The 13,744-nt window shown below is 45.6% G+C and overlaps 1 protein-coding gene across 4 annotated transcripts in view; it reads right to left on the bottom strand.

Moving 5' to 3' along the window:
* Positions 1 to 13,744, bottom strand: part of SNX10 (sorting nexin 10) — a 75,679-nt gene that overhangs the window by 29,140 nt on the left and 32,795 nt on the right. For all 4 annotated transcript variants that reach the window (XM_040472398.1, XM_040472400.1, XM_040472399.1 and 1 more), the window contains one exon: positions 3,478 to 3,524. In XM_040472398.1, the coding sequence (XP_040328332.1) occupies positions 3,478 to 3,501 (24 nt within the window). In that variant the 5' untranslated portion in view covers positions 3,502 to 3,524. The remainder of the gene's footprint in view (positions 1 to 3,477; positions 3,525 to 13,744) is intronic.

Genomic DNA, 13,744 nt, shown 5'->3' on the forward strand with positions numbered 1-13,744 from the left:
CAGTTGGTTAAACGTCCGACTTCAACTCAGGTCATGATCTCGCAGTCCGTGAGTTCGAGCCCCGCGTCGGGCTCTGGGCTGATGGCTCAGAGCCTGGAGCCTGCTTCGGATTCTGTGTCTCCCTCTCTCTCTGCCCCTCCCCCGTTCATGCTCTGTCTCTCTGTCTCAAAAATAAATAAACGTTAAAAAAAAATTTTTTTTTTTTAAATTAAATTTTTGGGGCGCCTGGGTGGCGCAGTCGGTTAAGCGTCCGACTTCAGCCAGGTCATGATCTCCCGGTCCGGGAGTTCGAGCCCCGCGTCGGGCTCTGGGCTGATGGCTCAGAGCCTGGAGCCTGTTTCTGATTCTGTGTCTCCCTCTCTCTCTGCCCCTCCCCCGTTCATGCTCTGTCTCTCTCTCTCCCAAAAAAATAAATAAACGTTAAAAAAAAAAATTAAGAAATTTTTAAGTAAACCCTCTAATTGGAAAAACAGTCTTTGTTGCTTTCATTGGCAGTTTTCCCCCCTACGAGAACTTTTTTTTTTTTTTTTTGAGAGAGAGCACAGGTGCACACAAGTGGAGGAGAGGCAGAGAGACAGGGAGGAGAGAAAATCCCAAGAAGACTCCAGGATGTCCGTGCAGAGCCCAACACGAGGCTTGGGGCTCAATCCCACGAACCATTATATCATGGTCTGAACCAAAACCGAGAGTAAAAAGCTTAACCAGCTGAGCCACCCAGGCACCCTTCTCCCCTAAGAGAACAAGGTTTAAAATGTGCCTTTGGGGGGCGCCTGGGTGGCGCAGTCGGTTAAGCGTCCGACTTCAGCCAGGTCACGATCTCGCGGTCCGCGAGTTCGAGCCCCGCGTCGGGCTCTGGGCTGATGGCTCAGAGCCTGGAGCCTGTTTCCGATTCTGTGTCTCCCTCTCTCTCTGCCCCTCCCCCCGTTCATGCTCTGTCTCTCTCTGTCCCAAAAATAAATAAACGTTGAAAAAAAAAAAATCTACTAAAATGTGCCTTTGGAATGTGCCATCAATCGCATAGTCTCACTCTCTCGGCACTGCCTGCCCAGTGGTCAGGACAATGCAGGTGGTGTAGTGAAGAGTTCACCTCACCCAGAGAGAGGTCTGGCCTCTGCCCTCAGCTACTGGGAGGTGATCTCTAGGCCCCTGGAACATCCTGCCTGACAAGAGTACCTTTGCCTGCCTGGGCTTTGGCCACCAGACAGTCCAACAATGTGCATATGATGGGAGTTCGGTTGTACCAGCTGCAACCTCTGGAGGAAATGGAGACTAAAGATATTAGCCTGACCCCAGGAGGAGGGGAGACTAAAAGGCAGCCACACAGGAGGACGCCCGGGTGGCTCAGTCGGTTAAGCGTCCGGCTTTAGTTCAGGTCATGATCTCACGGTTCGTGGGTTCGAGCCCCACATCGGGCTCTGTGCTGACAGCTTAGAGCCTGGAGCCTGCTTCATGAAGATTCTGTATCTCTCTCTCTCTCCCCCTCTTCTCTCCCACTCACGCTTTATCTCTCTCTTTCTCTCTCTCAAAAATAAACATTAAAAAATTTAAAAAAAAAAAGTGCCACACAGGGAGTATGTGACCGAGCCCCAGTAGAAACTGGACACCAAATGCCCTGCTGAGCTCCCCTGCACATATCCTCACACATCAATGGTGGGAGTGTAACTCCAGCAACTCCATACAGAGAAGACGAGCAGGAGCTCCACATCTGGATGCCTCCCCAACTCTGTCCTCTGCATCCCTTCCTTTGGCTGGTTCTAATTTGTGTCCTTTCCCTGTAATAAACCGTAACTGTTGAGTATCATAGCTCTCTCAGTGAATTCTGTGAGCCTTACAAACTATCAAAACTGAGGATGGTTTTGGGAATCCCTGAAATTGTAACTGGTGTCGGAAGTGAGAGAAGTCATGTGGGGACTTGTAGTTTGGCCAACTTCACTGAGAAGGTATTTCCTGAAACAAGCAGCCTGATCCCAGTGTTGTTTAATATAGAGACGAGAGAGAAGTCCTGGTATTATGTGAGGTTACCTCTGTGGGGAAGATAGAGGGGACTGATGGGAAGGGCCACACAGCACTGTCTGGGGTGCTGGAACCATCTATAGCTGAGTGTGGTTACACAGGTGTACACATAAGGGATAATCTGTTGTACACATAAGATTAAGGAATTTTATGCATTTTACTATTTATATGTTATACCCCAAAAGTTAAAAAACACTGTCTTTGAAAACAGGAGAGCCAAGGGGCACCTGGGTGGCTCAGTCAGTTAAGCGTCCGACTTCGGCTCAGGTCATGATCTCACGGTCCGTGAGTTCGAGCCCCACGTCGGGCTATGGGCTGATGGCCCAGGGCCTGGAGCCTGCTTCCGATTCTGTGTCTCCCTCTCTCTCTGCCCCTCCCCTGTTCATGCTCTGTCTCTCTCTGTCTCAAAAATAAATAAACGTTAAAAAAAAAATTTTTTTTTAATAAAAAAAAAACAAAAAAAAAAAAACAGGAGAGCCAAAAAAAAAGTAAAAAAAAATAATAAAAAGAAAATGTGGGAGCCCAGCCTGGAATTAAAGGGTAGAGGTGAGCTGGAGTAATGAGAATATGAACCGAAAGACAGGGCTGAAAGTAAGGATGTGAGATCTAGCAAAGAAGCTTCTGGAAAGATTCTCTGAAATGGATTTCTCAGATTGTTTAGTGCTTTAAACTTGGGCAAGGCAAACTAAGGACCATGTGGCCGTGTGTGTGTGTGTGTGTGTGTGTGTGTGTGTGTGTGTGTTGTGTGCTCCCTAACAAGTCCCTCTGCCACTGTTCAGTCTCATTAGGCTCACCCAGTGACAAAGTGTGTGATACAGGAGTAGGCAGGGTAGGACAAATGGGTACTGTGAAGAGAGGACCACTCAGCAAAGGGTTGGGGTGGTGGTTACCCTACCCTCTGTCCAGTCAGATAAAGCTCAAGAAGCCAGGACTGGAGGCCTGGGAGGTGAGACTGGGCTCAGGAAAGAACAGCGTTCTCTGAACTGTGTGAAAACAAGCCAAGAGATCTGAGAGGTAGCAAGCCAAGTGAAAGTGAAACTAATGGCGGACAGTTCCCCTGGGTCATTACCAGAGGTGGGGGGATTCACTCATGAGGCAAGAGAGTAGAAAACCAAGAAAGCAAGAGGGAAACTGTTCAAAGCGGAGGGTGGTAGTCAGAAGCTGGGAGAAATCTGAGTCATGGAAAAAGATATTTTCATAAGCAGTGGGTGGAAGTGAGCAAGGAGCCAGCTCAGTCACTGGAACCAAGGAATGAGGGCCGAGGACGCATCAATGCTGGGAAATGGGGGCCGCGGGGGCAGTGAGGACAGGAGGGCAGGTGTTTTGTTCTGTCGTTAGCCCTCCTCTAGGATGCCCTGAAGTATCTTGACTCTTCACCACAGATTGATGGTTACTGAATGAAGAACTAATCCGTGGTGAGTCAAAGTGCATGGATTATTTATCTTTGGATTTGTGATGACATACCTCTTTCTGTTGTTCTGGAAACATCTTCAGCACAGGATACAATCAATCTGAAAAATAAGATACCAACAGTCAGTGATTTGGAAGCAGAAATGTCTCTCATGGCCTCCCACCAAAATCCTCCAAGAGAAAAATCTCTCTGCCTACTCAATCCCTGAAAGATGAACCTCTGCTCCTCCTCCTTCCTATCCACTGCTGACCAGACCAAGGTGAACATCAGACTGATGTTTAGGACACGGCAAGTCTGAGGCAGTTGGATGCTGACAGGCGCTCAAACCCGAAGGCCAGGCAGAGTGTAGCTACAGGTGAAGCCTTGGTAAGTCAGAGCCTGGAGGTGGGGGAGCAGGGTGGCCATGGGGGGCCGGCAGAGGATGCCCACTGGCAGAGAAATGGAGACAATGGAGATGCCCAGAGAGAGTCACTGCTGAGAACAGCTCTGATGGCTTCACCGGCAACCAGACATTCAAGGAATGGGTCATTCCTGTGACATCTGAACCACTTCAGTGTTCAGACGAGAAACGGTGTGGGCCCCAAGAGGGATAAAGGTCAGCACCTTGATTCCAGTCAGTACAACCAACCTGATGGGCGATTCCAGGCCCTGAAGGTCCTTGGGATTGTCTGCTGGATTTTTTTTTTTTTAATTTTTTTTTTTCAACGTTTATTTATTTTTGGGACAGAGAGAGACAGAGCATGAACGGGGGAGGGGCAGAGAGAGAGGGAGACACAGAATCGGAAACAGGCTCCAGGCTCTGAGCCATCAGCCCAGAGCCCGACGCGGGGCTCGAACTCACGGACCGCGAAATCGTGACCTGGCTGAAGTCGGACGCTTAACCGACTGCGCCACCCAGGCGCCCCTGGATTTTAAACCCCATTTATTACATAAGCTCACTGAATCTGACACCTGCTCTCTGTCAAAGAAAATTAAAATCCCCTAGCTGTATCCCTGCACATGTATTCTTACGACGGAAAGGTGGCTATGACTGTGTCATCACTGTCTGTCTTTATTTTGACCATAGGTGTCTGGGTCCATTTTCGGGATACTTTTTACCATCCACAAAAATCTCCTGAGCCTCTACTAACATCCTTGGGACGGCAGGGAATAAAAGGAAGCGAGAACCCTAGCTTCAGCCTCCAGACCCACATGATGTTGCTGATAAGATGCTGCACAGCAGGCAGAGGCAAGGACCTGCTGCAGGAGGAGAGTGGACTGCACGTGAGTGGCTGGAGAGTTTCCAAAGGGAAGGCAGTTCCTGTCACCTGGGAAACACAGGAAGACCCATGGAGAACACAGGAATGTCAGCATTCACGGAAGGAAGAGGGACCTCCAAGGAACAGGGGTGGTAGCAGCATGCACAAAGGAGGGAGAAAAGCATGATGGACAGTCAAGAGAAGGTGGGCAGGCCAGTTCCACTGTGGGAAAGGGATGGCGGGGGTGGGCCAGGTTGCACTGTTGCTGCCAAAAAGATATGCCCAGGTCCTAACCTCCAGGACCTATCTAGAAAAAGGGTCTTTGCAGACATAAAGAAGAATCTCAGATGTGATCATCCTGAATTATTGTGGGTTCCGAATACAATGACAAGTGTTTTAGGAGAGACAGAAGAGGAGAAAACCCGCACACAGAGGGGAAGACGTGCGAAGATGGAGGCAGAAATTGCAGAGGGGCAGACACAAGCCAAGGACACCCGGAGTCACCAGAGGCAGGGGGAAAATGTCCCCCTAGAGACTCCAGAGGGAGCACGGTCCTGCCAACACATTGATTTCAGACATCTGGCCTCCAGAATTACAAAAGAATAAATTTCTCTTGTTTTAAGCCACGAAGTTTATGGTAACTCCTTTTGGCAGCCATAGGAAACCAATACAGAGAGGGTCTGTGGGGATCAGATAGAAAAGACAGGCTGGGGTCGTAACTGTGGAAGGGGTGGGAATTCATTTATTCACTCGGCATATTTACTCGGCAAATATTTATGGCACTCCTACTATGTGCCATGTGCTGGGCTAGGAGTGGGGCACACAGGGGACTACAGCATACACCAGAAGCTCAAAAGATGACTTTATAACCATAATGTGGAAGGGAGAGGAAAGGAAAGGAAAGGACACCTGTTTCAAGAACAGAGGGACAAAATAGGGGGTGGAGTGGGGAGCTGGGAAGGCTTTACTGAGAAAATGGCACTTGAGCTGAGACCTAAAGGATGGTGTGGTTTAGCGTGGAATGCAAAAGGAGAAACATTCTGAGCAGACGGACTGGCATGTACAAAGGGGTGGAGGCTGGGAGGAGCAGCTGGAGGGCCAGGTCATTGAAGGGGTTCCTGCATTGGATAAAACTTACACCAAGAGTTGCATCCATCTCAGGACGGGTCTCGTCTCCTACACACCCTGCAATGCACCACACAGCTGAGTCTCTGCCCAGGTGGGTCTTCTGCTCTCATGCCTTCACCCCTTCCAGACCCCCCCTGCAAAGCTCCAGTCCTTTTCCAGGATTCTGCTCAGAAACCACTTCCCCTCTCCTTGCCCCAGCTCTCTGCGCCATTACAGTCCCCTGCCATCATGACCCTCATTTGCATCATAACATTTATATATGCTATCTATATGACCCCAATTGAGTTAATTTCTCCAACAGAGTGTATCTGTGTTTTCCTGTGTAATCAAAGGAAATGTGTAATCTTCCGTAAAGGAGATGTGAGTATCCTCACCTTACAAGTAAGAAAACAGAAGGTCAGAGGGAACAAGTTGTCCAAGGTCACACAGCCCGTGACAGAATTCCAGTCTACTTTCAACTCAAGCCAGTCTGCTTCCCGACCCTGTTCTTTCCATTGCCCAAGGTTGCACCCATGACTGTGTCATATGAACCAATGGGTCAAAGTTTGGGTCTTGATTCTCCTTAAAGGACTTGAGCTTTTCCCACCCAGACGGAAGGACTCTGCAACCTCAATAGGGTGCCAGCCACCCCGAGATGCTACATACCAAGTAGCACAGAAGTAGGAAACTGAATGTTTAAACCAGTTCCAGAACTTCACAGAGAACCACACAGTCAACCTTTAATCTGGAGAGAGGTGGGGGGGTGGAGGGTAGGACTTTCATTTTTTACTCTATATACTTCCATATTGTTTGAATTTTTCCAGTTAACACAAATTCATTTTATACTTTTTGAAATAATGATGGTTTAAAACAAACACCATAATTCTGTCAGAAGTAGTGACTCTAACATAAATTATGGAAGATTTTTCTTTCATGTGAAATAAATAGCAGATTTGAATTACAAAGAGACAGTATCTTTATAACAGAAACTATCAGCTGGTACTAGACCTTGCCATAGCATTTACTAATGAAGAGAAGGAAATTAACCGCTAGCACAATAGTATGGTTTGAGATAAAAGGTCAGTTGTCTATAACTTAGCAAACCAAAGCCACTAATGAGAAGCTGCCCTCTGAAAACACGACACCCGCCTGGTGGGCTATAATATTATTAGGTTTGTTTAGATTTCTAAATTCCCCAGACTAGCCCATGTGTCTTTCTTAATACTGTACGTAGGGGGGCGTCTGGGTGGCGCAGTCGGTTAAGCGTCCGACTTCAGCCAGGTCATGATCTCGCGCTCCGTGAGTTCGAGCCCCGCGTCAGGCTCTGGGCTGATGGCTCGGAGCCTGGAGCCTATTTCCGATTCTGTGTCTCCCTCTCTCTCTGCCCCTCCCCCGTTCATGCTCTGTCTCTCTCTGTCCCAAAAATAAATAAACGTTGAAAAAAAAAAAAAAACTGTACGTAGGGAATTCTTGCTTCACTGGAAGATTTTCATTCCAACAACGTGGAAGTCTGCCTCCAGCTGACCAGCAACAAGACTGTCTTTGGAGCACTGGACCTCCCCACCACCGATGGGGAACCACTGCACATCTGGATAATCACCCACTGAGATCCATGATCTTTCCTACTTACCTTCCTAGAGAGAATTATTAACTGTCCCCACTATTCTGAACAACAGGGATGACTTCTCAAACTTGTTCAGGCTAGAATTAGGTACACAGAGATGACAGAGATATGGACTGTCCCCCTACTGGGAAACATGGCGGCCACGGAGACTCCTCTCAGAGACTCAAAATGTATCTTCACAACTCTATCACTGCCTTGAGAGTATGATGTGCCAAAACCAGAAAACTTCAGGAGAAAACTGCCTCCATTTTCCACCTTGGAATATTTCTTCTATAACATACAAAATGTCTGGAACCAAGATAGAATTCTATAGAGCAGGGGTGGCAAATCTTTTCTGTAAAGGGCCAGATAGTATATATTTGAGGTTTTTCATGTCAAACAGTCTCTGTTATAACTATTCAAGTCTAAAATTTGTAGTGAAAAAAGCACCCAGATGCTAAGTAATCCACACGCACACGGCTATGTTGAACAAAACTTTTATCTACAAAAACAGGCAGCAGTAGTTTGCAGACCCTACCTATGGAGAAATTAAGTATTGTGTTTTCAATTCTATACCTTACTGAAGCCCTCTCTTAGATAAACAGGAAAAAAACTTCACAATGTTAAGCTTGGTCTGTATACCCATGGGCAGTCTCCTCTCTGACAAGCAAACTACTGACCGAGAGTCTGTAGACCATATACGGTGCCGGAAAGAGAAGGGATTACATACTTTTCCCCATGGTGAAATAAGCAACACAAGTATGGTTTACGTCATTCTCTAAAATGAAGACGGGGGTGGAGGGAGTGAGCTTTTAGTACCATAGTTTTGGGTTTTCTTACCATCTCTTGTCAAAGGCTGATTAACCCAACAAACTTGTTAATCATGAACTAGGTCAGAATTTACATCAAAGCTACAAGGACATTCTAAACAGAACAAAACTGGTTTTATCGAAGATCTACACAGAGTCATTGACTCACTGTAACAATATACAATTTCGTAAACCAAATAGGTATGTTTTTCCATATTTCCCACCCAGAAGCCAAGAGAAATCTCATGTGCTCCTAGAAGAAAGTACAGGGAGATTTTTAATTAACCTCATGGTGGGCAGGGCTCTTCTAACAGTAATGGGACAAGGGTATATTTTTCATTAGGAAACAACTTTTATAGCTTTCTTTTTCTTTTTATTTATTTATTTATTTATTTATTTATTTATTTATTTATTTTGCTATGTTAGAAGGAGTCGTCAACCCTCAAACAAAATACACTTAACCTCTTCTCCCTTCTGCAGGTGTGCTCAGGTTCCAAGAGCTGGGGCTTGAGCCTGGAGACAGGCCCACAAGCTGTGCATGGAGGAAGCAAACAAGTAACAAATATACCACCTCACCTTTCTGTTATGTCTCACCATTTCACCTTGAAACTGCTTCTTTTTTTTTAAAAAAAAAAGAATGTGAGAGAGAGAGAGAGAAAACAAGTGGGGGACAGGGGCAGAGAGACAGAGAGAATCTTAAGCAGGCTCCACACTCAGCACAGAACACAATGTGGGGCTTGATCTCATGATCTGGGATCATGACTTGAGCTGAAATCAAGAGTCAGACGCTCAACCAACTGAGCCTCCCAGGTGCCCCGACACTGCTTCTTCCAACGCATTTTCACCCAAGTCTTAGAGCCTTCACACCAACATATTACTTTTTAATGTTGAAGAGACTCCACTCCGGGACAAGAGGGCTTAGCGAAAGGTGTAAGTCACCCAGTTCCTTTCCTGTTACGATTCTGCCTTCAGAGAGGGCTTTTAGAAGAAAGTCAGACAAAAGCCTTGGTATTGAAGGGGTGTGAGCACTGGAGGAGAGGGCCCATGTGAGGAGTTGGCTGAACAGCCTGTGTCAGTCTCAGCGGTAGCTAAAAAGGTGGGAAGAGGGGGGTGGTTGCTTTCAGGGGCACCCAGGACCTGTGTTGATTCAGGGTTCTAAAAAGCTTATTTCCTTACCTTTCGAGAGAACCTCCTCCCACCTACACCCAGTCCTGTGCCTATGGCCTCTGTAGTGTGCACAGAGGAGGGAGACGTGTTCTGTCTACACCCGTGTCTCAGCAGCTCACCACCTAGCAGGGGAAAGGCTCACCATGTCAGGGAATTTATGCTGTGGCCACTGTGCTGCCCTGTGAGATGCCCTGGGGTGCTGAAGGCCCCACAGAGTCCTCTAAGATACCCAAAGGAACTGGTACTAATTATTACTGTCAGTAAACATCCCTCCACCCTCATACACACATAAAAACGGACAAAATTTTTACAAAAAAATAACAGACGTGGCCACATGAAAATTTAAACCTGCTATAGTGTACATTTCAAAAGGAATATGAAGACAAATGTTAATATTTGTAATACATAACAAAGGATTAGTATTTCTTAATTTATGAAAAGCTCTTGTAAATCCATACCAAAGAGCATTTCTGTAGAAACATGGGGTAAAGGTTACCAATAATCAATTCATAAAACGAAAACAATAAAGGTCAAACTCAACAACAGAAAACAAACACCCTGATTAAAAACTGGGAAAAAGACTTGAGTAGACATTTCTCCAAAGATGATATACAAATGGCCAAAAAACATATGAAAAGACAGTCAGTGTCGCTAGTCATTAGGGAAATGGAAATCAACGCCGCAGTGAGTTATCACCCCGCGTCCATTAGGAAGGCTAGTAACAAAAAAAAAAAAAAAACAAAAACAGAAAACAAGTATTGGTGAGGCTATGGAGAAACTGGAACCTGCGTGCTGGCGGGAATGTAAAACGGCACTCCTGTAGAAACCAGTATGGAGGTTCCTCAAAAAATTAAAAATAGAACTACTCTAGAGTCCAGCAATTCTACTGCTGGATACATATCCGAAAGAACTGAAAGCAGTATCTCAAAAAATTGCACACCCACCTTCTTAGAAGCTTGATTCCTACAGCCAAGAAGAGGAAGCCACCCAAATGTCCATCAACAAACGAATGAGTAAGATGTGGTGTATATGTAGAAGGGAACATTATTCACCTTTTAAAAGGAAGGAAATTGTGACACATGCTACCACATGGATGAGCCCTGAGGACACTATTCTAAATGAAGTGATCAGTCACATACACAGAAACCAGGTACTTTGTGATTCCACTTACCTACATGAGGTAAGTAAGGTTTCTAAACTAGCCAAATTCACAGAAACAGAAGGTGGGATGGTGGTGGCTGCCGGGGGCTGAGGAAGGGGAAAATGGAAAGTTCTTGTTTAATGGGTACAGAGTGTCAGTTGGGCCAGACAAAACAGACCTGGAGATGTTGTTACACAACAACGTGAATATACATAATACTACTGGACTGGACACTTAAATTGGACAAGATGGCCAATCTTACATGTTCTTACCACAATTAAAAAGTTTTAGGGGTGCCTGTGTGGCCCAGTCGCTTAAGCGTCTGACTCTTGATCTCAGCTCAGGTCATGATGTCGTGCTTCGTGGGATGGAGCCCTGCGCAGAAGCTGCTTGGGATTCTCTCTCCCTCTCTGTCTGCCCTTTCCTCACTCGTGCGTTCTCTCTCTCTCTCACACACAAAATAAATAAACGTTAAAAAAAAGTTTTAGGAAAAAGGTCAATGATTTATTTAAAATGTTTAACCTTGCTATAAACAGAATTGCAAATAAAAAATAAGGTACCATCTTTGTGTCTATTAAAGTAGAATTTTTTTTAATGATAATATCTACACTGGCAAAGATCATGAGAAATGGGACTGATCGCTGCTGGCAGGAATGTGAGCTGTTTCGACATTCCTGAAAGACAAGTGGGCCATATGTTTCAAAAGAATTTTTAAATTGCTCGTGTTCTTTGACTCAATCATTCCACATCTGGGAACTCAACCTAAAAGAATCAATCAGACGTGTGCAAAAAAAAATTTTTTTATATGAAAGAACGTTCACAATGCAGTGTTTTTAAAAAGTGTATCAAATAAAATGGAAACATAAATGTCCATCGGTAGATTAGACAGAATGAATTATGGCAGCGCTTCATAACACACCAACCAGCTTGTGCCACTACAAATTATATTATAGAAGAATATTAAACGTAAGGACTGTTCAAGAAGTTCTGAATAGGGAACGGGTTGACACCAGGCAGGGAAAGATAAGGGACCTCCACGGAGGCCGACTGCATCAGAGAGTGGGAGGCTAAGGAGGCAGCAGAGGCGGCAGAGTTTGGGGAAGAAGAGGAAGAGATAAACGTGTTCTGGACCTGCCCGCACTAGGGGCCGTGCGTGAAGTCTCACAAACTTTCTGATAGGGTCCCAATAAAAAGTCAGGGACAAAAATCCTCGGTGGCTACCCAGTTGGGACCCCTCTCACTCTTGAGAGCTTTGCACTTCCCCTCAATAAACTCTATGGCTTTGCTCGCTCTCTGTTGTTCACAAAGATTCCTTCTTCGACTCTGTGAGACAAGGCCAGTGTCTCTCCTACCCTTCTGTAACAGTATCGCCAAGTGAATTTTTTATGTATGTTTTTATTTCTTTACTTATTTATTTAAGAACCAGGGGCACCTGGGTGGCTCAGTCGGTTGAGCGTCCAACTTCAGCTGAGGTCAGCTCAGATCACGATCTCACAGTTTATGAGTTCGAGCCCTGCGACAGGCTCTGTGCTGACAGTTGAGAACCTAGAGCTGTTTCGGATTCTGTGTCTCCCTCTCTCTCTGCCCCTCCTCTGCTCGTGCTCTGTCTCTCTCTCTCTCTCTCTCTCAAAAACAAATAAAAAAATAATAATATTAATTAAAAATAATTAAATTAAAAAAATAATAATAATATTTAAGAACCAGAGCCTACATACAAGGAGTTAACAGTGGTCATTTCTGAGTGGTGGGATTCTAATGGCTTTTTACTCTGTTCTTTTCTGTATTTTTCAGGAAGTTTACAATGCATTTGTTACTTCTGAAGTCTGAAAACACTGTGAAATTTTTTTTTAAGTAAAACTTAATGTGCTCAATTACTTTTATGTTACCATTTCCAAGAAAACAGCTAAGTTAATTTCACTTTGTGTTTTACTTCCTCCTATGATGTTCACCAATTTTTCTACATAAATCAAAAATTACTGACTTCTTACTTTCAGCTCATAAAGATATGCCATCAGTGAGGTTGTTTTAAATTCAAAGTTTAACTTAGTGCCAGTTTTCCACATACCTATTTCTCAGTACCACCTATGTCCTTCGCGATGCCTTGGGCAGGTCTGGGGATGAGGCCATACCCCCCCCCCCAAACCTCCTCTAGGGGGGGAAGCTCTGGGCCAAGGTCCTGCTGAAGGGACAGCTCTACAGGTAGCCCCGTTTTGTATCACCTGAGGGGACCCTTCCTAGACACAGGTGATGGCATCAATGGTTAAGTATCAGACTCCAGAGAAGCCAATCCAAGGTTAGTCAGGTGCCCAAGACACAGCCTGGCAAGCAAACAAGGGCTGGGCACCTGCTCCTGCCCACATTTGGCCCAGGAAACACTGAGAGACTTGGCAGCACTCTGGGACCCGAAGCTGGGAAATGATGAAAGAGAAACAGGAGGGATTACAACGTCGCAGCCAGAGTTCTGAGGGACCAGAGCTTGCACTGAAACAGAAGCCATGCTGAAGATAAAAGATCTCATGAGATATCAAAGAAACTGGCCACCAGAAAAGCTGAATTACGGCACTGGCTTCAGCTGCTGACATCCACACAGCTGCCTGGAGCCAGCATCCAGAGTGTCCAGTAGCTTAAGGGTCCAGCGTCTCCTGGGTACCCATGCACCCCTTTACTCAAGGCGGCCTGAGGGAGAGCCCAGCTTGGGCAATCCAAAAAGAAAAAGACAAACAAGCTGGCACCAAAACATGAAAAATGGACCAATGTGGGGCAGCTGCGCCCTTTCGAGGAGGACCAGCAGCGCGTGCAGAACCACCTGTAAAGCCAGCCCAACTTCTTCCTCAGTCTGACCTTAGAACTTAAAAAACACCAACCAAGGGGTGCCTGGGTGGCTCAGTCGGTTAAGCGTCCGACTTCAGCTCAGGTCATGATCTCATGGCCCGTGAGTTCAAGCCCCACGTTGGGCTCTGTGCTGACAGCTCAGAGCCTGGAGACTGCTTCGGATTCTGTGTCTCCCTCTTTCTCTGCCCCTCCCCTGCTCGTGCTCTCTCTCTGTCTCAAAAATAAATAAAAACATAAAAAAAAAAAAAAAAAAAACCACCAACCAAAACGGAAACACAAGCAGAAAGCTGAAATTCAGTGAAAGCTGGAAACACAGATAAAACTACTGCTTAAGTTTGCCACCATTTATCACAAAAGAAAAAATCAAAGAGAATACGGCATTTCTTTTTTTTTTTTTTTTTTAATTTTTTTTTTTCAACGTTT

This window comes from Herpailurus yagouaroundi, unplaced genomic scaffold, assembly GCF_014898765.1.
Source record: "Herpailurus yagouaroundi ecotype Mexico unplaced genomic scaffold, PumYag 100, whole genome shotgun sequence".
Lineage (NCBI taxonomy): Eukaryota > Metazoa > Chordata > Mammalia > Carnivora > Felidae > Herpailurus > Herpailurus yagouaroundi.